This window comes from Molossus molossus, unplaced genomic scaffold (genome assembly GCF_014108415.1).
Source record: "Molossus molossus isolate mMolMol1 unplaced genomic scaffold, mMolMol1.p scaffold_m16_p_15, whole genome shotgun sequence".
NCBI lineage: Eukaryota > Metazoa > Chordata > Mammalia > Chiroptera > Molossidae > Molossus > Molossus molossus.
The window spans coordinates 67,665,739-67,691,853 of NW_023425350.1; the positions used below are offsets into that span (position 1 = coordinate 67,665,739).

Genomic DNA, 26,115 nt, shown 5'->3' on the forward strand with positions numbered 1-26,115 from the left:
CTCTGTGTCTCTCTTCATGTATGTGGAAGCTAAATAAATCTGGTGTTATCAGTCCATTATCACATTCTTCCAGATGAACTTACAAATTCAAATCTAAATATGTCATTGTTAGAGACTTACAATAAGACTCCCCTCTGGGCAGAGGAATGGCTGTGCTTTTCTCTGTTCCCCCCACTAAGGACAACTAACAGCCTCGACATTGTACATGAAACAACAGAAGACTGAAAGGTGAAGACAAGGAAGCAGACCAGCAAGGACCTGGAACCCAGGGAGTGACACAGTGGGTAACCCCTGTTCCTCTTTGTGTCATCTGCCCTAGCCTGGGTACCATTGAAGCTGACAACCCAGAAACGCCAGTGAAATGACTAAAAAAAAGTTTTAAAAAAGTCTGCTTTCTCTAGCCAAAGGAAATGACACTTAACAAGACAGAACTTTTAGACAGTATTGTTCTACGTTAGTGACACACCACAGAAGGAGCTGTGCCCTCCCTCCCCATGTCAGCAGAGGCCAAGTGAGGAGCCCAGACTTCGCCCCGTCATGTTGTAATGGGGTGCTCGCCTCCGCCAACACGGTGTCGTCAGAGAAGGCCCGGCAGGGAGCTGGGTCGGCCTCGTGCTGTCAGTGGAGACTGTGAGGAGCTCCGACAGCGACCCCTACTCAGCACCGCCCCTCACCTCCTGCCTCAGGGGTGTCAGAGGAGGCCAAGTGGAAAGTTAGAACTTTCACTACCACTCAGCAGTAACGACACCCCACCCACTGCATGTCAGGGGGTCTACCTCGGCAGCCAGACTCCCACCCTCACCCAGCGATCGTGAGGAACGCATTCCCATCACTTGAGTGCCTCGGGAGACCAAGTGGGATCCCATTCTTCACCTCCACTGGTCAGTACCGACTCCTTCCTTGCCACGCAGTGTCAGAGAAATCCAGAAGGTTAAATAACATTCCGAGTCTCACAATATAACCTGAAAATATACCCATTTCAAAACAAAAACAAAACCCCACTTGCCACACAAAGAATCAGGAAGATCTCAAACAGTGGAAAAAAAAGGATAATCAATGATGTCCATAGCAAGATGGCAGAGATGTTAGAATAATCTGAAAAACATTTTAAAGCAGTCATCGTAAAAATGCTTCACACACTTGAAACATGGAAAAACAAAGTCTTGGCAAAGAACAGAATGCCTAAGCAAAGCAATGGAAGATATGCAGAAGAACCAAATGGAAATATTAGAATAGAAATATGCAATAACCTAAATAAAAAATTTACTAGATGGTCTCAACAGCAGAATGGAGAGAACAGAGGAATCAGTGAACTAGAAGATAAGACAATGGAAGTAACCCAACTGAACATAGAGAAAAGAGATTTTTTAAAAAAGGACAGAGCCTTAGGAGCCTGTGGGACTATAACAAAAGATCTAACATTTGTGTCCTTGAAGTCTCAGAAGGAAATTAGAAAGAGAGCAGGGCTGAAAAAGCACCCAAAGAAATAATGGTTGGAACCCCCCGCCCCAGTTTGGCAAAAGATACAGCCTACAGGTTCAAGAAGCCGAGTAAATTCCAAAGAGGATAAACCCATAGAAAGTCACATTAGCACACATGATAGTGAAACCTCTGAAAACTAGACAAGGAAAAAAATTCCTGAAAGCAGTGAGAGAGAAACGATTTGAATCATAGATGTATCCCCAGAAACCACGGCGCCAGAAGGAAGCAAGCCTTCGGTACGCACTGAGAGAAAAGAACTATGAAGTCAGAACCATATACCGACAAAAACATCACTCAAGAATGAAAAGGAAATCAAGACATTTTCAGATGAATGAAAACTAAATTTGTCACCAGCAGGCTTATCATAAAAGAATAGCTAAAGAAAATTTTGTAAATAGAAAGGAAACAATAAAGGAAGGGACCTTGGAACATCAGGAAGGAGGGAGGGAGGGAGGGAGGGAGGGAGGAAGGAAGGAAGGAAGGAAGGAAGGAAAGAAGGAAGGAAGGAAGGAAGGAAGGAAGGAAGGAAGGAAGGAAGGAAGGAAGGAAGGAAATGATAAAAATATAAATAAATACCATAATTTTTTTCTTCTTTTGAGTTCTCTAAATTATGTTTAATAGTTGAACCAAAAGTTATAACACTGTCTTATATTATTCTAAATGAAAGTAGAGGATATATTAAGACCATTATATTATATACAGAGGAGGGTAAGAGGATGTAAGAGAGGTAGGGTTTTATCCTTCACCTGAGCTGGTAAAATCACGACACAAGTAGGCTGTGATAAATAATGTAGATATAATGTTATACCTAGAGCAACCACTAAAAATGCTATACAGACAGATACACTCATGAATGCTATATATACATCAAAATGGAATTTAAAAAATGTTCAAGTAATCTAAAGAAAGGCAAGAAAAATAAAACAGAAATAAAAAACAGAGGGAACAATAAAAAAAAGTCAAACTTACTAGGACTTACTAGTACTAACATACTAATATACTAATTACTAACATACTAGTAATTACCCTAAATGTAAATGGTCTAAATTCAGTTAAAAAAAACCAGTGCTTGGCAAAGTGGATTATAAAACATAACCAAACTCTATACTGTGTATAAGAAATTCACTTTAAATATAATTATACAGGCAAGTTGAATGGAAAAGAGTATGTTTTGAAGAGATTCGCTAAAGGAAGGCAGGAGTGACTACCCCAATGCCATATAAAATAGACTTCAGAGAGGACAAATTGCCCAAGGAAAGGAAGGACATTCAATAATGATAAAAAGGGCCAATCCATCAAAAAGATATAGCAATCCTAAATGTGCAGGTAAAGCATAACAGGATGAAAAATACATGCTGTAAAAACTGGTAGAACTGAAAGGAGAAATAGACAAATCCACAATTATAGTGGGAGACTTCAACACTCATCTCTCAACCGTTGATATGACAACAAGACAGAAAATCAACAAGGGTATAGGAAAACTCAACAACATCATCGACCAACAGGATCTAACACATATATAGAACACCACCACTGGAAAAAAAAACAAAAAAAGCAGAATACACATTCTTTTCAAGTGCCTCCCTGACATTACCAAGAGAGACCATATCCTGTACCATAAAGGAAACTGCAACAAATTTTAAAAATCTGAAATCATACAGAATGTGTTCTCTGACCACAATGGATTCAAACTAGAACATAGTAAGAGAAAGTTAACAACAACAAAATCTCCAAATTCATGCAGAATAAGCAACACTTCTAAGTAACCATAGTAAAAAGAAAAATTCTCAAGAAAATCTTAAAAAATGCCTTGAACTGGATAGAAATGAAAATACAATATATGAAAATTTGTGGGACACAGCCCAAGCAGTTCTGAAAGGAAAAGTTATAGCACTAAATGTATACACTAGTAAGGAAGAAAAGTCTCAAATCAATATCTAAGCTCCACCTCCAATTAATATCTAAGCTCTCCTTCAACCTAGAAAAAGAGCAGAATAAACTGAAAGGCAGCAGCAGGGGTGACATAATAAAGATAAGAGCAAATATCAATGCAATTGAAAACAGGACAATAGAGAATATCAATAAAGCAAAGAGCTAGGTTTTTGTTTTTGTTTCTAAAGATCAATAAAATTGACAAACCTCTAGTAAACCTGACCAAGAAAAAAGCGGGGGGGGGGGGTGTGGAGGGGGGGCTCCAACTAATATCAGGAATGAAACAGCAGATAATACTACAGATAGAGAAAACATCAAAAAGGCAATAAGGGTTCTGGCCGGTTTGGCTCAGTAGCAGAGAGTCAGCCCACGGACCAATGAGTCACAGGTTAGATTCTGGTCAAGGGCACATACCTCGGAAAAGTTTGTCCCTGGCTCTGGTCAGGGTCGTGCAGGAGGTAACCAGTTGATGTGTCCCTCTCACGCTGATGTTTCTCTCTCTCTCCCTTCCTCTTCCTTTCTCTCCCTCCCACTCTGAAGATAAATAGAAAAATATCCTGGGGTGAGGATTTAAAAAAATACAAAAAATAAAGGCAAAAAGGGAATAGTAGCAACAACTCTGAGAACTTAGATGAAAGGAATCAGTGCTTCCCAAAACACAAAATACCACCACTCGCCCAATATGTAAGACAGTTTGAATAACCTTATAACTATTAAGGACATTGAATTATTTAAAAACTCCTAAAAATTCCCCAGGCCAGATGATTTTATTGGAAGATTCTGCCAAACATTTAACAAAGAATGAACAATTCTACACAGCTCTTCCAGACAGTACAAGACAAGGAAGCACTTTCCAGTTCATTTTGTGGAGATAGTCACATCCTGATCTCCAAACCAAATAAAGACAATATAATAAAAGGAAACTCTAGAGCAACATTCTTCATGAATATAAACTCGAAAATCCTTAGTAAAATATTATTAAATAGAATTTAGCAATGTTTAAAAATAATCATACAGCATGATGACCAAGTGAGGTTTATTCTAGGTATACAATGCGAGTTCCGTATTCAGAAATCAATGTAACCCACTATATCAACAAGCTACAGAAGGAAAATCACATAATCATATCAAGTGGTATAGAAAAGGCATTTGACAATTTTAATATACCTTCTTGATAAAAACTCTTATTCAAATAGGAATAGTGAGAAATGTGTTCAACTTGTTGAAGAGCATCTATAAAAAGCATACATTCCAAGTGGATAAAAAAGCTGTGATACATTTATACAATGGAATACTACTCAGCTGTGAAAAAGAAGGAAATCTTACCCTTTGCGACAGCATGGATGAATCTGGAGAACATTATGCTAAGTGAAATAAGCCAGTCAGAGAAAGACAGGTACCATATGATTTCACTTATATGCGGAATCTAATGGGGGAAAAAAAAAAAGAACTAACAAGCAAAATAGTGACAGACTCATAGATAGAGAGCAGGCTGACAGCTGTCAGGGGAGGGGCTAGATGAAGGAGGAGTTGTGGAGGGATTTAGCAAAAGAGAGAGAGAGAGAGAGAGAGAGAGAGAGAGAGAGAGAGAGAGAGAGGAAAACTCATGGAGAACAATGAGATTGCTTGGGGGAGGGAGGCAGAGGGAAGTGATGGAGGGTATAATGGGGATAAATGGTGATGGACCAGAGACTGGACTTGGGGTGGTGAACACACAATACAGTGTACAAATGATGTGTTGTAGAATTGTGCACCTGAAACCTATATAATTTTGTTAACCAGTGTCATCCCAATCAATTCAATAAAAAGGAAAAAATTAATTAGTAAAAAAAAAAAGAAAAATATTCTTTTAAATATGTTCAGGTGAAATAAAACAAGCTTTAAAATACTAAGAGGAATCTTTTCTATTAAAGTGAAATATCATCACATAAAAAAAGCTTAAATTCAACATTATACTTGATGGTGAAAGACTGCTCCCCCTAGAGGGATAAAGCAAGGATATCTGCTCTCACCATTCTTATTCAATATAGTGATGGGAATTGTAGCCAGTACAATAAGGCAAGAAAAGGAAATAAAAACCATGTGGATTGGGAAGGAATAAATAAATTTTTTTCTATATTCAAATATAAAAAGGTAAAAAACTCATTTTTCCTTTCTCTGTAGGGAAAAACCTAGTTCTTTTTCCTCCGAATCTCCTTCACTTTTCACACAGAACACCAGAACACTCTGGTCACCAAATGCGTGTGGTTGTTTTTTTTTCTCCAACAACAGTAAACAAGTCTGATGACAACTGGATATTCTCCAATTTAACTGAATTCTGACACTCTGGATATAGTCTCAGATCTCACAGGTAAGGGATCAGTCTCACAGTACTGTCCCCCATGCCACTGTCAGACCCCAGTCAAAAGCTCAGGTTATCACTGTGCTTCTGATCAACGAGCCACAGATCAGAGCTTCCTATGACTTCCTCCTCAGGTTCGATTAATTTGCTGGAGGAACTGCTAGACCTTAGGGAAATATTCGTTACACAAGGATAGGATAAAGAACAAAGATGAACAGCCAGATGGAGAGGTACTTAGTATGAGATCGTGGAGGGTTCTGAGTATGGAGCTTCTGTCCCTATGGAGTTGGGGGGGTGTCACCTTCCTAGTGTGGGTATAAGCTGGCAGCTCTTTGAACCTCATACTTTTGGGATATTATACAGGCTTAATCACATAGGCATGATCATTTTTTAACTCCATTTTTAGCCCCTCTCTGTCAAAAGAATAGGAGGTGAGGTTGAACATTCCAAGCTTCTAATCATGGCTTGGTTTTTCAGGTGACCAGCCCTCGTCCAAGAGCCATGAGGGGCCCATTCAGAGCCACCTCATCAGAACAAAAAACTCTCTTTATCACCTGGAGAAAGACAGGGTTTTAGAAGCTCTGTGCCAGAACCTGGGGTCAAAGACCAATATATATATTTTCCATTATCTCACAAGATGATGTAATTGTTTATGTAGAAAATTCTAAGGTATTTCCAGAAAAGTCCTAGAACTAAGAAGTGAGTTAAGCAAGGTCATGGGATACAAAATAAAAAAAAAAAAAATCAGGTCGGCCAGTGTGGCTCAGTGGTTGAGCGTTAACCGATGCACAAGAGGTTGCTGGTTTGATTCCTGGTCAGAGCACATGACCAGGTTGTGGGCCCAAATTGAAAAAATAAAAAATAAAATTTTTTTTTGTTAATCTTCATCCAAGAATAGTCCTTCCATTGATTATTAGAGAGTGTGGAAGGGAAGAAGGGAGGCAGGTGGATAGAGAAAAAAACATTGATGTGAGAAAAATACATCGATTGGTTGCCTCCTGAACGTGCCCTGACCGAGAGTGGGGATTGAACCTGCAGCCCAGGTATGTGCCCTTGACCAGGGATTGAACCCATGACCTTTTGGTGTGCAGGCCAACACTCTAACCACTGAACCACACCAGCCAGGGCAATTGTATTTTTATATACTAGCAATGAACACAAGAGTATCAAAATTTAAAATACAATACCATTTACAATTGCTCATAAAAAGTTAAATACTTTGGTGCAAATTAAACAAAACATGTATAGAACTTACAGGGTGAAAGCTATAAAACACTGATAAAAGATGATCTAAAGAACTGGCAAGATATACCATGTCAATGGATTGAAAGACCCATTACCTTTAATGCTGTGGACTAAAACCTGCCCTTAAGTACTCAGGCATGTCCTATTGTTAGGGACACTTTAAAGCCAGCCTGAAGCATTTATAAATGAATGCCAGCCCTAGAGATGGCTTTCCTCTGATGCCTACCCTCAGTGACGGGGAACCTGGAGCTAGTTGGGGCCTTCGCGTCTGCCTCTTTTCTTTCACTGCTTATGCACGTGATCCCCGGGATGTCTGCAGGCTCCGGCTGGCTGTGGGACAGGCAGGATGCACCCAGACCCTGCACCAGCCCTAAGACGGAGGGAAGAGGAGAGAAGGGCTGACTGTCCAAGGGGCTGGGCCGCTTGCTTCGCAGTCCAATGGCCCAAGTGCTGGGGGCTCCTGCAGCATCTCTGCAGTGGTGCTGATGATGGAAGACTTCTCTCTACATATGCAATTTTTAAAAATATGAAAATAATTCCACAGTGAAATCATTAGCCCACCACAGGCAGTCTCGGCTGTAATTTATGGCTCCACAGCTCCCACACGGTAAATTTGTTTTGTATTCACTAGGATACAATTTTTTAAATGAGAAATCTCGAGGAGTTGCAGTTCTGACGACGACCATTAACCACCATGCCACTCATAGATATTACTAAGGCTGTAATTCTGAGACGTAAATTAATTTCTCATGTGTGGGGACTATCTGAATAACGTTCAGATTCCTCTCTAGGGGGCCTGGTCGTCTCTGGGAAGAAGCTGCTGCTTCCATGGCAACACCAAGGTTGCCACCACCTTCTCTGGCTTTATTTTGAAAAGAATAAATTTGCAAAGAAGAGAATTGACTGTTCTTGGGTATGTGAAAGGGGTAGTTGCTTTTAGGAAGCTTCATATGTTTTCTAACACACACACACACACACACACACACACACACACACACACAGTTTTTTTTAGCATTTCAGTAGACAACCTGCTTTCTTTGTCGGCTATTTCAGTATCTTTAAAGTAAGCTTGGGTGGAAGAGATTTTCCTCTTGACCCTGAAACTCTTTTCATAATGGTTTTCGTGATACTGAAGAGGTTAGTGCTTTGTTTGGGTTAAAGAAAAAGAAAAAGTGCTTCTTTTGGGAAAGTTGTAAATGGCTTTTCTAGATCAAGAGTGAGTAGACTAGGGAAATCCTAGGAACTGAGGATAATGGTAGTGACCGTTTTGGTGGCACCTGCCACACCTTGGACACCTGCTGTGTGTCAGGGAGGGTACCACGCACGCATGGGCAGTATCTCCGTGTCTCCATCGCTGTCAGCCCACCTTACGGCTGAGGAATCTGAGGCGCCGCGAGCTGGTGGAACTTGCCCAGGATAACGCCGCAGGTGTCCAGGTCTGTGTGTGAGCCAGGTGCGCCTGATCCACAGCCTGGGTTTCCCCCACTGTCACCTGCCTCCCCTCCTGTGATGCCTGGGGTAATGTGCTGTTGGCTTGGTCTGGGATGGCCTCCCGTGGGCAGCATTCAGTGCCAGGAGAGCATCCAGAACACACTCGGTGGCACGGCAGCCCTGTTCGCTGGTGTGTATTGCGAAGGGGTTGGGGCTCAGTGTGCTGGGTTAGATCCACTCCTGTTTGTGTAATTGCACCTTCAAGGACGAAGCCTGCCTCCCTACTGGCTCTTGACAGTCAAGGTTACATTGGCTACACCTAGGGCTGTTGTGTTGTCCAGAAGTGGCCACTCAGTGGAAACATGGAGACAGCACTGCAGATCCTTGTGCCTTGTGCTGTCTCTTAGCTGAAGGGCTTCTGGGGTCTCCACGGGGTCATCCATCTGCTTGTAGGAGAGATGGCCTGATTCCCATCCCCTGGTCCATGTGGCACTGCCTCTGTAGCCTCGGGCAGCAGACTGTCTTCCCCACTGGACACTGGACACGGCTTGGGACCACAGGTTCCCGCTGTGGAGAACCTTTCTGTTCCCGGCGCTGTGACTGGGTGTGACCTCGGAGAAGGGAAACGAGCCGCGAGGGCTGTCCGCGCACTGTCTGGCTGAGAGCACACGGGCCCTAGGGCCTGCGACTGTGGGCTCGGCTCGGGGTGGCTCCCTGCCCTCCACGTAGGCCCTCTGGACGCTGACAACAAAGCACCCTCATTTTTTTTCCCATTCTGGAATATTCTTGTGTTTAAAAGTGTTCATCATTATTGATTCATTACAACCACCAAGGATCATTTTTTCCAGTGGTTGGCTTGAGAGACTGCCGAGGGCTGGGAGGAAGAAAGGCATTTGGAAGGTGCAAACGCTGTCGGGGATTCTGCAGGATTGAAAGGCACTTTGAGAACTCTTCCTTCGGGCCGTTTTATATATTCAATCACAACTCAGGCTACAATTAAAGAAGCATTTCTCTGTGTACCACAGACACACACTTGAAGTCTGACAGCTAAAACACAGTAATGCAACACATTGAGCCTGATGTCAGTGAAGGGTTTCCTGCAAACCCGCTTGCACCCCAGAAAGTCTTGGGGTGAAGGTGGAGGCCCAGCCACAAAGCTCCTCTCCGGGTTTGAGGAGATGTCATTCAGAGCAGACTGATGCAATGATGCTGCAGAGCAGGAAACATGCGAAGCAATTATCTTTTTAGTAGGTCACTGGCCTCCTTTGGGAGAAGAGACCAGAGGGAGCGCAGGGGAGGCGGGCATGCGGCCTCCCCCGAGGCTGTGTGAGCAGTAGCTGCGCGGGTGATTAATAGCCGTGTCACTTACCATGAATGTTGCTTTAAGCAGCCGTGTTCAGAATGGAGTGGGAATGAAATAAAACAACCCAAAATAAACGTTTCCTCTCTTTCTTCGGAGTTGCTGGGATCCAGAAATAGCTTTTCGAATCTATAATTTCAAACAGCATCATTCGCAGCAGCCCAGAGCCTCGGCTCCGTCCTCGTGTGGACACTGGGTGCGCACACGTCACTTGTTTTAAAGACCATGAAACATTTGAGCTCGGTGACTTTGAGGTTTCCTCCAGAACTGAAATAAAAAGTATGTTTATAGAGAAAAACATAGCCTTTACATGTATTTTTAAAGAAAAATATAGTAACGCGGCGGAGGGACTGGATGGGGAGGATCTGTGCCCATACCGACGGTCACCTGGAGCAGGAGGACGTCTGGCAGGCAGCCGCCTCTGGCCAGCTGCAGGGTTGCAGCCTTAGGAGCTGTGTCCAGAGCAGCCTGCCAGGACATGGCAGCCAGAGGAGGGCCGGGACCGTCATGGCCCTCAGTGCGGTCGGCTGGGATCCGAGAGCATAAATAAGAGGGTGACCGCAGAGTGGCAGGGTAGGGTTCCCACACTGTCCACGCCCTCGCAGAGCAGTCTGACGCCCTTCTCTCTGCCGCCGCCGGAGCCGGGCTGCCAGCTCTGGGGCGGCTGGTGGCCGTCAGGGGATGACCACTGGCTGCATCTCTGGGCAGAAGGACCGTTAGCCTTTAGAGTCACGTACTCTGGAGAAGCCGGAGAACACACCTGGGTGAGAAGCTGGCAGGAACCTTGAATTGGGGCTTTGGGGTCTGTCAGTGTCCTGGCCAGAGGAAGGGAGCGAGAGTGTGGGTGCTGCCTGCCTTCTGCCCACTCATTGGTTTCTTTCCAGTCCATAGCGAAAAACACAAACCAGCCCGCTGGTGGGCGAGGCTGGTAGCAGGGTGGGACCTCATTTATTTGCCTCCTCTACTCCTGTCTCAGCTGCCCGCTGCTCCTACCCAGATACTTCTATCAGACGTCGAGTACAAGCAGGCGCTCCAAGGCAGTGTGGCCAGGCATGCTGGGGTGGGCAGGGAGCTGCTGAGAGGTGGCGGAACTTCAGTCTTTCCCGAGTGCCACACCTGGCCAGGCTGCACACCTGCGGGCGGAGCAGGCCGGCCCTCAGCTGTGAGTCCTGCCACGACTACTGTTTTAAAACATCGATTTTATTTATGTTATTTTATTTATTTATTTTTAATTCTCACCCAAGGATATTTTTCCATTTATCATCAGAGTGGGAGGGGAGGAGAAAGAGAGAGACAGAGATGTCGATGTGAGACAGACACATCGTTTGGTTGCCTCCCACACAACCCTGACCAGGGCCGGGGACCAAACCACAACCGAGGTACGTGCCCTTGACCGGAATCGAACCCGCAACTCTTTGGTCCGCAGGGCCGATGCTCTAACCGCTGAGCCAAACTGGCCAGGGCTAAAACATAGGTTTTAGGTTTTAGGTTTCATTATTATTTAGGGATGATGAGGCCAACAGATTAAGAGATGACTGCCATTGCAAAGGTCAGTTCCTAAGAGGAGGGGCATGCCACACTTACGGGGCCACACCGGAGGTACCAGGGGCAGTCCGGAGGCAGAGGGAACAAGGAGGGGACATGGACAAGAGCCTTCACTGTGGTTTCAGTGGGAAGGAATGGGCGAGGCTGGCTCAGCAGGCCAAGCAGGATCAGAACTGGCTGGTCTGAATAATTTGGAAGGTTCTGGTGCACGGGGGCTGTCCCTGGCTGTCTGGCTGTCCCTGGCTGTCAGCCCTGAGGAGATGAGCGGCCCGGAGTGAAGAGCTGGACAGAGGCCGTGGCTGGCCGGAGGTGTGGGCTCTGCACTGGTTAGTTTGCCGTGGAAGATGCTGGCAGAGGAGACGTTTGCTCTCTCTAGGAACTGGCTGGCCCTGGGAGGGGCAGTCCCTTCAGCGTCAGCAAGGGCCCAGATGTCAATGCATCGAAACCTGTGGTTAATACAGGTGCACACACGGCAGTGAGGAGGGAAAAGTTCTCCTGTGTGGGAGGAACAACGTGACATGCTTAGGCATTCTGAGGAGAAGCAGCTTTCTGCTGAGGCCGGCTGGCCTGGGCTCTGAGCAGGGCTGAGGGGAGGGCGCCGCGGAGGCAGGACGTTCGGCTCAGCCACCGAAAGGGGCGTGCGGCAGTTAGAGGTGAGGTCGGCTGCAAAAGGAGAGCTGCCTGGGGGGAGGCCCAGAACGGGAAGATGTCCGTGGGGGTGGTGACAATGAAAGGTCCCTTCCACCTGTTCAAGGCCCACAGGAGTCCACATTCTGTGGTGCTGTGAAAGGAGAAGCTTTATTCAGGTGAACAGTTTGCGAACCGGGGAAATGCAGCCTCAGGTGGAAACTGAAAGTGTGCTCTCTGAGACAAAAGGAAGGCTGCTATTTTTTTTTATCTTCACCCGAGGACATTTTTCCATTTTTTGTTCAGATAGAGTAGGAGGGAGAGAGAGGAAGAGAAAGAGAGAGAAACATTGACATGAAAGGGACACATTGAGTGGCTGCTACCCGCACGCCAAACAGGGCTGGGGACAAACTGCAACGGAGGTACATGCCCTTAGCGGGAACTGGTGAACCTGGGTTTGCTCCGGACCGCAGGCCGACGCTCTAACCGCTGAGCCAAACCGGCCAGGGCAGGAAGGCTGCTTTTTATAAACAAAGTTCTCACCCTGGTTCCCGACTGGTCTGTTTTCATGCAAATGAGGAATACATATTGCACAGTCTGATTGGTTGGAATAGTGCATTCTGATTGGTTGTTATACTGCTCTAATTGGTCAGTAAGATGCAAATGAGAATATAGCTGTGCAGTTTTGATTGGACAGGGTAGGTCTCAGCCCACTGGTCAAAAGATGATACCAGGAGCCCCTTTATTTATTTTTTTATCCTCACCCGAAGACATTTTTTTCCCATTTTTTGTTCAGATAGAGTGAGAGGGAGAGAGAGTAAGAGAGAGAGAGAGAGAGAAACATCGATGTGAAAGGAACCTACCAAGGGGCCGCCACCCACATGACCAACCAGGGCTGGGGACAAACTGCAACTGAGGTACGTGCCCTTAGCGGGAACGAACCCGGGTCTCTCTGAACCACAGGCCGACGCTCCAACCGCTGAGCCAAACCGGCCAGGGCCCAGGAACCTCTTTATAAGGGTCAGCTCAGATGGCAGGAACACAGTGCAGAGGCTTAGCAGCCCCGCCTTCAGTTTTTCCACGAAATGCAGTTTTCATGAGAGGCCTTGTGTTAATGATGGCTCCTAGTCGCTGTTACAATTTTGAGTCCAGTTAACCAGGAGGAGTCCTTCTCGGCAGGTATATTTCTTCTTGAGGTCAACAAATAGTCAAGACATTCAAGTATCGGCAAAGTCAGCCCCCGAGTGCCCAGCGGAGGCACCTGGGTGTCACTCTGTAGGAGCTGGGCAGAGCAGTTAGCCCTCTGGGATTTCTCCTAATGAATTCATAGACTCACAGTCACAGAGCTTGATCAACAAGTTGGGGTGCTGGTGTCAATATATTCTGGATGAAAAAAGAGATCTACTGTGGCAGAGGTTGAAAACTCAGAGTCTCCCAGGCCTGCAGACAGTGCCAGTGAGGGACAGGGCTCTGGGGACTGCAGGGGGCAGCCAAGCCGCAGCAGAGAGGCCTCTGAGCTCCGGCGGGTCACATCATAGGAATGGGGTCTGGAGCTGCCAGATCCTCCTAGTTTTCAGACAGGCTGGAAATGTCTTGTTGTGACATCCCAAGTTTTGTGAAGTCACCTTGTATCTTGGCAGAACCTCAGCTAAACCCTCCCCCTTCTAATCGTGAAGGAAGGCACCGGGAGGCCTGCCACATGGACCTTCAGTGGCCTCTTTCTGCTCTGCACCTGTTACCCCCATTGAACCGTGAGGGTCAAAGTGGAAATGAAATGATCACAAGGTGTGCCTAAATTGGGAAACTGTGGCACTCTAGGGCAAGGGTCAGATCTAGCATTGAAGACGATCCCTGGGGTCCTAAGTGAGCCCCTCTGCCTGGCTTGATCTGCACGTCCCCACAGGCCAAACTCTTTCACTCTACAGACACCAAGTATCTGCTGTGCACTGGGCCCAGGCAGACGGCACACTCAACACCAGAAACTGTGATGGAACATTGTATTGTTATTGTAGTTACTCTTCAACCAACCAAAACTCAAAGGTGCTGTGACTGGTCTCTGCTTTGGCTGTCACTGGTGAAGGCTCCTGAAATGGTCTTCTGGTAGCACCTAGGAAATACAGTGATTGACGGGGAGCAGGCGGGGCACGCACAGGGCTCACCTGCTCGTGCCACCTGGTCTGGCTCTGTGCCAGCTGTGAGCTCAGCGGCCGGGCCTGGCCTTCCTGACCCTGATGGATGCCCAGCGCCATGTGTGGGGTCAGCAGGAGCAGGTGTGCAGATGCCCCCAGAGGAGTGCGTTGCGCGTGGCAATGTCTGGTTTTAGTAGACAGTATTGTAGACAAATGGCCATAGGAAAAGGTACACTATAATCATAGCATTTAAAAATGAAAATCAAGAGTGTGGGGACAGATGGAATATGTAAAATGACCCAAAATTGTGATGACGCCATTGTTGGGGTTGTGATGTTTTTGTTTGTTTGTTAGTCCTCACCTGAGGATATTTTTTCCATTGATTTTTAGAGAGAGTGGAAGGGAGGAAGCAAGTTGGGGTGGGGAGAGAGAGAGAAACTTTGATGTGAGAGAGACATTGATTGGTTGCCTCCCGCACTGGGATGGAACCTGCAGCCCAGGTACGTGCCCTTGACAGGGAATCAAACCTGAGACCCTTCGGTGTGTGGGCCGACAATCTAACCATTGAGCAACACTGGCCAGGGCGGGGTTGTGAGTTTGGTTTTGCAATGATTTAGCGAAAACTGCGAGATTTCCTTCAGATGGTCATGGGTGGACAGAGGGCAGGTCGGGATTGTTCCTCGGACAACCACCCGTGGGGTCGGACTACCCGGGCAGTCGTGCTCCTGCAGCTGCTCTGTGTGCTCATGTCACGTGTCCCCACCGCCTCCCCCACGCCACAGGGCCAGGCACGAGTTCAGAGGCCTCAGGCACTATGGTACCCTTCGAAAATGACAAATAAAGACAATTACTAAAGTATAAAATTTAGTTAGTCTTTATCATGAATAAAAATGAAGACAAATTGCTGCTTCCTCTCTCTCCTTTCTTTCTTTCTCTTTCAAATGTATTTAATGCTCATTTTAAAAGATGAGCTGCCCACCCAATATAATTGCATCATATCTTTGAAATTATGCAGAAAAACATAAACAAAGAAACCAAAACCAGTGCTGGTGACAAGCGTACAATGAATTCATTTCTTTATTCTTGGTAAAGACTGAAAACAAGTCTCAGGACCATGAAGAGCTTGAAAGTCACCTGTTTTCAAAGACTTACTTACTATGCAGCAACTCTGTCATCTTTCCTATATTTGTATTCCTATAACATCTGCAAGCTCCCCACCCCCACAGCCTCCTCGGAATCCAGCACGAAATCCTGGAGCCGTGGTACAGGTGCCACCTCTGCCACCGCCACGCCCTCGGCCACCGTGGAAACTGAGACCTCCTCTGCCTCTGTAACCCTCGTGGCCATGCGTGGATGAAGGGGGAGTCCAAATGTTTCCGCACTTAATCTTCTTGCTTCAGCCTAGGCTGGTCTCCGTTCTCTATCATCATCACAAGAAGTATCATCAAAGAAGGATCTAGTTCCGTCACAATAGCAATTAGGTCCAAGCGGATCTTCATTACCATCATTCCCGTCATTGTGTGGAGTATCGACTCCTGAGTCTCCTTTATGTTCACCATTCACAGGTCTCTCCAGTTTCTCAAGTTTGTTTTCCACTTTTTTTTTTTTCCTCACCAAGGACACTTTTGCATTTATCTTCAGATAGAGCGGGAGGGAGAGAGGGAGGAAGAGAGAGAGAGAAACATCAATGTGAGAGAGACACAGAGTGGCTGCCACCCACACAACCCCAACCGGGGCCGGGGACAAACCACAACCGGGGTACGTGCCCTTAGTGGGTACCAAACCTGCGACTTTCTGGTCCGTGGCCCGACGCTCTAACAGCTGAGCCAAACCGGCCAGGGCTGTTTTCTACTTTCAATGTAAGTTTATTATGAAACTCTCTGTCAGTGTCCTCCTTGTAAATCGTGCATCTGCACTTTGGAAGTCAAAGTCTTTCTGAAATTTCACAGGACCACCTCGCTGAATACCAGATCCCCGGCCACGCTGATGGCCCCGCGCCCTCTCCTTGCTGAAGGGGCACTGCCATTTCTGTCGCTCATTTTCTGGTCTGGAGACTGCGCACTTCAGCTTGCCTGTGCCCTTGGTTCTCTGTTGCTTTTGGCTGGTAGACGGTGAACCTGGTTGCTGCAGGGCTTCTGCTCCCAGCAGGTGCCCACCAGGTGAGTGGCGGGGGCGGTCTGTGCTGCTTGTTCCATGGTCGGGCTTTTTCTCAAAGGATCAACTGAGGCCTCAACAACCTTGAGAGGACTGTTCTTACACATCTTGTATCCGGTGTGAAGGCAGAACCACTGACTACTTGGGGATAGGGTGCCGCTGTTCGATGTTTCTGTTCCAGAGGATGGAGAGGAGTTTCCAGCTACAGCAACAGCACCACACTGCTGCCCGCCTGGTGGACTCGGACTGAACAGACTCTAACGGGACATCCCGCCGAGAGGCCCACGGGAGCCCGCCGACTGGAATGAAGGAGTGGATGAGCCCAGTGCACACTGAATGGTACCTGGGTCCTGAGGCAAAGAACACTGGTTTTGGCAGTTCACACACAGTGAGGTCTTGAACATCACTTCCACAGAATATAATGTAGTCAAAGACTTCATTTCGAGGTGGTACTGGATGATCTGTTGGTCTGTCCTCTGTAGCAAAGGACGGAACTTCGGTGAGGGCTGTGGGTGGAGTTCTCGCTCGGTGTCGAGGGTGTAGAGGATGCCCTGTAGCGATCTCTGCCCTGAGATAAGGCTCATCTTGCTGCCCATGTAAGGGGTGCCCCACTCATGGTGCCTCCGCTGCTCCAGGCTGTCTGCAGAGGGGCAGATCCCACCTCCCGGTCGCTGCTCTGCACACCCACTCTCTCCATTGGCACCTAAAGCAACCACTTCAGACCCAACATGGCAGCCTCACCAGCTCTGCTGCTACCCCCCCAACCTTCTGTCCTCAAGCCTCTACTGGTGGCAGTGGCGGCGGCAGCGGTGGTGTGGGGCATGCTCCCCCTGTTGAGTGATGGATGGATATCCTCACTTCACTCTTGTGTGAAGCACAGGTGTGCCCTGCCTGTTTGATAATATAGACGGTACCTGTGTGTATGCACCTGTGTATGTGTGTGCACATCATACATGCCTGTGTGTGCATGTGTGTGCATGTGTATGTGAAATGTTTGTTCAGAATTCAATATAAAGGTCAGGGATGTTCAAAGACGGGTGCTGCCCCACCCGGGACTGTAGTGCATTGGCCTGCCTGGGCAGAGGGCTGACCTACCACAGGCCTCGCAAGGGATGCTGTAAGATTGGTCCACGGGTGTTGCCTGTGGGGCAGTCCCACAGCAGGTTATAAACCGCTCTGAGGAAGGCCTCAGTTCACACGGATACAACTGTCCCAGAACAAAATGCAGCACTGTCTGTGCGGCACAGGACTTTGTGCAAGATGTGGAGAGCACCTTCTGTGAGGAGCGCAGGGGATGTGGGCTGAGCGGAGGACCCTCCGCGAGTCTGATGGCAGCAGTGGTCGCATTGCCTCTTGTAGAGAACGTCCGTGTGAAATATGGGCTAGGATGTTGCTCCCGTCCTGTTGATGACGTCAGAAACTTAGTGAGGCTTCATGATCGTGGGACACTGGGAACTGTGAAATGCCATGTAAATGTGAGGGAGTAGGTGACTCTGTGTATTAAATAGATACGCTGTTTTAAAAGTATTCCACGTGGGAAGGTTAATTTTCAGAAGAGCTGAAAGCGTTCTGTTCACTGTCTTCAGGAACGTTTTATATCTCTTGTCTTACTCACGCTTTTGGAGACCTGGGTGTTCTGTAGTCGGAAGTGTTCCAGTGGTTTCAATGCAAGTGGCCGCTTGTCCATCCCTGTAGCTCTGGGGATGAAGATGCCTGTGGCCTTTGGGTAAAACTGTCTGCTTGATCCTCTCTAGCCGGAGGCAGAGAGGCAGTTTGGGCCCAAAGGGAAGGAAGAGGTCAAGACCATTGAGCACCAAACACAGAGCTTTCGGCTGATGCCTCACCTGGCCACGACCTTGGCGCTGACCTTCACCAGCAGGTGAGATGGCCCTCGGGTTTGCTTTCTCCAGGTGGGTGGGGGCTCTGGCGCTACCAGGAGTGAGGAGAGGTAGGGGCTTCACTGTGAGCATGAAAGAGTCTAGCTGGTGGGATCTGCGGGTGGAGTGGTGTTCACATTCTGACAGTCTGTGTGTCCAGGTGAATGGGGTCCTCAGGGAATTTGAGGAGACTTGGGCCAGGGCTTCTCCTGAGTTGCTACGAGAAAGCGACTCAAACACAATTTCTCTACCTCTGATAAAGGTTCTAGTTTACAGTCAAGTTTTCAAACACAGGTCAAGGTGTGTGAATGTGGGAGCAGGGGAGGAGTCAGGCTGTAATGAATCAGCAATAATAGCTGTAAATTCTCATGGAACTCAGTCGTCATCCGTTCCTCCTCACAGACCCAGGAGGTCGCCCGGGCACTAGGGGGTCATCACTGCAATCTCCAGGTCAGAAAATCAGAGATTTGCCAGTTCCTGTTCCGACACAGAGCTCTGAAACTCGGGATTTTCTGGGTGATGAGAACATCTTTTATTCCAGTTAGGTGACCCTGGGTGGGCTTCTGGATGAGGGCTGGTCACCAGGAAGACTGAGCCATGATTAGAAACTTGGAATTTTCAGCCCCCCCCCCCCCCCCCCCCCCCCCCCCCGTTCTGCAGAGAGGAGCTGGAGCTGGAGTTAATGATGGATCGCCTACTTGATAAAGCCTCTGTAAAATCCCAAATGGCAGGGTTCAGAGAACTTCCTTCCGGGTTGGTGAACACGGGGAGGCGTGGAGAGGGGCACTGGAGTGGGCACGGAAGCTCCACACCCTTCCCACAGGGCCCCCCTAAGCATCTCTTCCCTCTGCATGTTTATGTGCCTCCTGTGTCACATCTTTTATGGTAAAGTGGACTTTTATAATAAATTCGACTTCACTAGAAGTAGAATCTTTGTGTTTCAGAGGACACCATCAAGAAGATGAATAAACAATCCAGAATGGGAGAAATATTTGTAAATCATACATTGGCTGAGGGACTTGTAGCTATAACATATAAAAATTATTGTAATTCAACAATAAAATGACTAATAACCCAATTGAAAAATGGGCAAGATCTGAATAGACATTCCTCCAAAGAAGATATACAAATGGCCAATAAGCTAAAAAATAATGAAAAAATGCTAAAAATCATTAGTCGTCAGAGAAATGGAAATCACTCACATTCACTTGGATGGCTAGAATAAAAGAGGCAGATAATAACGTGTTATTGAGGATATGGTGCAATGGAACCTTTATGTATTGCTGGTGGGAATGTAAAATGGTCCAGCCACTTTGGAAAACAGTTTGCAGTTCTTCAAAATTTTAAACATGAAAACCATGACCCAGCAATTTTCCTTCTAGGTATATACACAAGAGAAACGAAAACATGTGAATGCAAAAACTTATACATGAACATTCATAGCAACATTATTTATAATACCCAAAATGTGGAAATAAGCTAAATGTCCATCGACTAATAAATGGACAAATAAATGTGGTATATCCATACAATGGAATATTATCCAGCAATGAAAAGGAGTGAAGTACTGGTATGTGCTACAGCAGGAATGAGCCTTGAAAACATTATGTTAAGTGAAAGAGGCTAAAAACAAATAATAATTTATGATTCCATTGATAGGAAATTTCCAGAATAGTCAGGTTCAGAAAGCCAGAAAGTAGATGGGTTGCCAGAGACTAGGGGGTAAAGGAGGGAATGAGGAATAACTATGCTAATGGGTTTTTCTATGGGGTGATGAAATATTCTAAAATTAGATGATGATGGTCTCACAACTCTATAAATATACTTATTTGAATGGAATTGCTTTGAACATTTATGAATTGTTTGTTAATGTCATATGGAAATATAATTCATTTTTAATATTGACCTTGTATCCTGTATTCTCACTAAATTTATTTCTTAGACATACAGTAGTAGTTTCTTTATAGACTCTAGGATTTTCTATATTTACAATCAGATCATATTTGCATAGTTTTACTTCTTCCTTGCCTATATTTATACCTTTTTCTTTTTCTTGCCTTATTGGACTGGCTAAAACCTCCACTATGATATTGAATTGCAGCAGTGAGAGCGACAGCCTTCTTTTCCTGATTTTAGAGGAAAAACATTAGTATTTCCCCATTAAGTATGCATACTCATCGCAGAATCTTGATTCAGCCTGAGCCTTTTGTTACTTGAGGAAAGTCCCTTCTACTCCTAGTTGACTGAACATTTTATCATAGATGTGGAATTTTGACTGAACTTTTCCCTCTTCTATTTATCTTATTTATTTAGTTGTTATGATTGTTTCAGCTTTGGCCATTGGGAGCTCTTTTATGCTAACACTAATATTCTCTTTTTAAAAAATCCCTTGGTTCAACTCCTGCTAAGTCTTCTTTTTTCTTCTCTTTTCTTTTCTGTTCTTTTCTCTCCTCCCCTCCGCTCTCCTCCTATTCCCTCCCCTCCCATCCCTTTTTTTTTCCTTTTCCTTTTCTTTTCTTTTTGTCTCAGACCCTAAATAAACTCCTGTGGTTGTGGACAAGACTGCTTCATCTTAATATTTTTAAGACTATTTTTTCACTCGAATTCTTTTATTAATGATAAGTCAGAAAACACCTAGCCAGTGTATGAAGGTTTGCTAATGCTTTCTAACGGACATGCTATTTCCTATTGTTCCCACATCCTAGTTGAGCCACCAATTTCTTACGGGAAACTCAAGGCTGGTTCCTGTTTCCCACAAACAGTACAGGGACCTGACCGCCTGGATATTTTTTAAGTTTCCAATGTGTTTTTTTGTTTTGTTTTTTATCCCTACCTGAAGACATTTTTTCATTTTTTGTTCAGATAGAGGGAGAGGGAGAGAGAGGAAGGGAGAGAGAGAAACATCGACGTGAAAGGGACACATCGAGTGGCTGCCTCCTGCACGACCCAACCAGGGCCGGGGACAAACTGCAACCGAGGTACTGAACCTGGGTCTCTCTGGACCACAGGCCGATCCTCTAACCGCTGAGCCAAACTGGCCAGGGCATCTATTCTTTTAAATGTATGGCCCAGAAAACGCACACGCACACCCAGAAAACACACACGCACGCGTGCACACACGCACACACATGCATACACTGAGAAGAATGTGTGATCTGTTGTAGTTGGGAGGATAGTTCTGTAAATATCTATTTGGTTAAGTTGATTGATTGTGCTCCTTACTGATTTTCTGCCTACTCATTCTGTCAACGACCAAGAGAAGAGGGTTGGCATCTTCAAATAAAATGATCAATTTGTCTGTTTCTTCTTTCAGTTTTATCAGTTTTGGCCTCAAGTATTTTGAATCTTTTTTTAGATGAATACACATGTAGGATTGCTGTGACTTCATGGAGAATTGACTATTATCATGTAATGCTTCTCTAAGTCCCTGAAAGTATTCCTTCTCCTGAAGCTGATTTTGTGGTATTAGTATAGGTCCTCCAGTTTCTTGTGTTTAGTGTTTTCATGGTGCAGCTTCCTTCCTCCTTTTATTTTTAACCTACCTATATTTTTTAGGTGTATTTCTTGTAAAACAACATACAGTTGGGTCTTGGCTTTTTAAAATCTAATTTGAAAAATCTCTTTCTTTTTTAATCCTCACATGATATTTTTCCATTTATCTTCAGATCGAGAGGGAGGGAGAGAGAGAGAGAGAAAGTGGCATCAATGTGAGAGAGACATCGATTGGTTGCCTCCTGCATGACCCCCTGACCAGGGCCAGGAACCGAACCACAGTTGAAGTACATGCTCTTGACCGGAATCCAACCAGCAACTCTTTGGTCCGCCGGCTGACGCTCTAACTGCTGAACTAAACCCACCAGGGTGAAAAATCTCTAACTTTTAATGTGTGTTTAGACCAATTGCATTCAAAATGATGATTGATATTTTTGGGTTAAAATACATATTGTTAGCTGATTTTTATTTTCCCCATTTTTTTCTTTTCTTTCCTTTTTGAACATTGTTTATTATTCCATCTTATCTCCTTTATTGATTTATTACTCATACTTTAAAAAATATTTTAACTATTGACTCAGGATTTACAGTATAAATCTCTATGAATCAGAGATTATCTTCAAATAATATATTGCTTCCCATGTGGTGTAAGGATCTTACACACTGTATTCCCAGTTCCTCTCTCCCATCCTTTTTTCTCTTATTGTTTTCATATAATTTACTTCTAAATATCCTATAAACACACAGTACATTGCTACTCTTTTTATTTTACATAGTTATGTTTTAGAGCAATTAAAAATAAGGTAAGTCAGCCCTGGCCAGTGAGGCTTAATGGTTAGAGTGTTAGCCTGTGACTTGAAGGGTCTTGAGTTCAATTCCCAGTCAAGGGCACATGCCCGGGTTGCAGGTTTGATTCCTGGCCCCAGTTGGGGCATGTGTGGGAGGCAGCTGATCAATGTGTCTCCCACATTGATGTTTCTCTATCTCTCTCGTTCTCCCTCCTTTCCACTCTCCCTAAAAATCAATGAAAAAAATATCTCCAGATGAGGATTAGTAAGAAAAGAAGAAGGAAAGTAAAATTCTATTTTACCTTCATTTATTTCATTTCCAACAGTTAATTCCTTTGTGCACATGCAGGTTTTTAACTGATACCACAATTGTTCTGCCAACAATAAATTTCCCCACTTTTTTAATATTTGAGAAAGTCTTTATTTCTCCTTTTTTCCCCAAAGACATTGCTGGTAGCTACAGAATTCTGGGTTCAAGTTTTATTTTTCTTTGAGCACTTTAAAGATTTCACTCGATTGCCTTCTTGATTCCTTGATTCTCACGAGAGAACAGCGATCCTTTCTCTGGCTCTTTGCTGACATTCCTCATACAGTCCCACTTAGCTGCTTTTAAGATTTTCTTTGGTTTTCAAAGTTTGATTATACTGGCCTAGGTGTGGTTTTGTGGTTTTGTGTGTTTGTACAGTGTGTTAAGCCTCTGGGATGTGTGGGTTAGGGCTTTTAATCAAATTTGGAAATATTTTGGCCATTATTTCTTTTACTATTTTTTTCTGCTCCATTCTTTCCTAACTTTCCTCTGGGTCTCTAATTTTACAGATGTTAAACTGCTTCGGATTGTCCTCCAGGTCCCCTCTGAGCTTCAGCGGGGATAACGTTCACGATCCGGCTTCACGGTCTCCGTTCCTGGTCCAGTCTACTGAGTGAGAGATGCCTGTCCCCTCTGGAATTCAGGTCCAGGCTTCCTGCAGTCCTTACACTGTTCACACATCCATGACACATGAAGTTACCAGGCCACATGACAAAGAGGGGCCATGTCGCCTACATGTGTGCGGACACGAATCTTGACATGGAACGTGAATGTCATGTGTGTCCACGGATTTCCCTTTCCTTCATCTCCATTTTTATGTTCTAGGTTGATTTAAACTTCACATATCTTGATTTGTTTTTTTTTTTTAATAAATTTTTTATTAATTTTTTTGTTACAGATATTTTACCTTTTTTACCCCATTGGCACCCCCCACCCCACCCCACCCCCGCCCCGTCCCCGGCTTAGTTGTCCGTGTCCATTGGTCATGCATACATGCATATAAGTTCTGTGGTTTATCTCTTCCCACCCCCCCACCCCCTCTTCTGAGGGATGTCAGTCTGTACCTTACTTCCATGTTTCTGGGTCTACTGTATTCCTCAGACTGTTATGTTCATTATATTCCGTGTATAAGTGAGATCATGTGGTATTTGTCTTTTTCTGCTTGGCTTCTTTCATTTAGGATAATACTTTCCAGGTCCCTCCATGTCATCTCAAAGGATAAGAGATCTTTCTTTCTTACCACTGCATAGTACTCCATTGTGTATATGTACCACAGCTTTTTTATCCATTCGTCTACTGATGGACACTTGATTTTTCAAAGATGGATTGCCACTTGTAATAAAAATGAAAGTTTCTCTTGATTTTTAAGGAGACACTCTCCAAATGCCAACATAAGTAGAGAGGTCACAGTTCTAAGTTTCAAAGGGAGAAACGAGAAGTGGTTAATGGAAATTAATGAATGAACACACCCTGGAGCCCTGACTGCGGGCCGCACGTGGGCGAGACCCAGCTGAACAGGACGGGTCGGATCCATGCCTTCACCAAGTCCCACTGACCCGGACCTTTCTGACTTTCTTCACTTTCGCCTCCCTGTACCCTGTGTGGTCCGTGTCCCCATCACCGCTCTGTTGCTCCTTCACCTTCCTTTCCGTCTCCCTGCGTCCCCAGCGTGGCTGGGGCAGTTCTCAGGAAGAAGCCTGCTGTCGCAGTAGGGTGAGAGGTTTCCCTTGTCCTAAAACAAGCCCAGAGAGAAGCTGGTGTTTCCTGCAACACATTCTGGCTTTCCTGCCTCTCTGTCCACTGGCCCCATTCCCTCTCCCTCTGCTTCGGAGGAAATGGGTTCATGAAGTTGGCAGTGACATGACAGATTGATGCCAGCACCTCTCCCCGGTCGCACACCTGCTTTTTACAACTGAGGTTCTGGAACTGGGACGACAGGGCCCGTCTGCCGTTCCTGTGCGTTGCATCCAGCACCCTGCTTGCGGGCCCACAGTGGTGCTGAGTCAGACGGGGACCCTGCTCGGGGCTTGCGGTGCCTTGTGTGCGCTTGTACAGTAGCAGGTGGGCAAGCAGACCGCCCCCCCTTCCCCTCCCCATTGCCTGGCAGGCCTGCAGGCAGGGAGGACCTGTTTGGCCTTAGTGAGCCCGCCACCCCCACCTGGCACCACTCACAGCCTCTTGCCATCAACAAACCTGTTCGGTCCAGGAGGAGATGGGACCCTGCTTCCCACTGGCTACTCCACTGCTGGCCAGTGCTGACTTGATGGGGGGTGGGCCCGATGGGGGCCTCCGGGAGCCTGTCCGCCCTCTGCAGAGCTGGCGAAGCGCCCCCTCCTCCCTCCCTACCACCTTCTGGGCATTGGGCCCCTTTCAGGCCCTAAGGACCCGGCAGCCAACAGAAGGGTCACAATGCCTCCTGGGTGGCCTGGTGGGACTCCTGTGCCCTGCCTTTGGCTGTGGGTGCCTATCCTGGGGTCTCTCACTGACCTCCTCCCATGGGACCCGGGTACCAAGGCCTGCTTCCCACTGCCGAGTGCCGATGTGCCCTGGGTGCTTCCTGGCCCAGCGTCACGTCCTGGGGGTCGGTGCCGGGTGATACTTGGTGTGCTGCTGCCATGGCCGGCGGATGCCCTAGGGGACGGGGACCATGAGTGCTCCTATGGTCATAGCAGGCGCTCTCTGAACTTAGTTGTAGTTGCCTCCAAGGTTTCTCAGCTTCCTACCCCATCCTACCAGTGACCACATTCAAGATGCTTCGTCCTGTCCTGAAACCACACACAGTGCGCCCCACCCACATCGTCTCACCTGGCCTGTCCCAGCTCCCTCTCTTCGCCCCCACACCCACCTGGCCCTGTGGATTTGTGCTCCGCACACCCAAATGGAACCTGGATCTGAATTCCCACTTGCCTGCTGGGCGGCTCAGTGGCTTGCCGGTGTCTTCCTTCCGTACTGGGCAAAGCTCCACCCCCTGCTGGGGCCTTGGAGCGCCCCTGCCGGCCCTTGCTGGCCTCCGCCCATGTCTCATTCCTTCTGCCTCCCACACGAGGCTCTGCGTTCAGCTCCTCCCTGCCTTGGCCTTTCTACGGGCACCTCCACCCCACCTCCATCACTTACCTCTCGGGCTCTTGCTTCCCTTCACCTGGTGGCTCACAGTCATCTTTCGAGATTACTGTTCAGGTTTCATCTCTTCCCCGAGCCCCTCCTGGAATAACGAGCCTTTTATAAGCCTCTTCAAACAGCAACCTGGGCCCCACTGATCTCTGAGCCGTTACTCTTGGTTTGTGGTTGTACATTCTTTGAGCTTAGAAATGTGGTCCTTGCTTCGGCATCTCCACATCTGAGAGCACTTGGCTGTCTGTGCAGGTGCTTCCACGGAGCGAGGAGATGACCTGTGTGGTCACTCAC

The 26,115-nt window shown here is 46.4% G+C and overlaps 1 protein-coding gene and 1 pseudogene across 1 annotated transcript in view; one reads left to right on the forward strand and one right to left on the reverse strand.

The window, feature by feature from the left end:
- The window catches only part of ACOXL (acyl-CoA oxidase like), a 310,943-nt gene that overhangs the window by 149,874 nt on the left and 134,954 nt on the right, over positions 1–26,115 (forward strand). Inside the window, 1 exon segment of the mRNA XM_036262440.1 lies at positions 18,013–18,125. Coding sequence (XP_036118333.1) covers positions 18,013–18,125 — 113 coding nt within the window.
- LOC118631100 lies at positions 15,273–17,933 on the reverse strand (annotated as a pseudogene).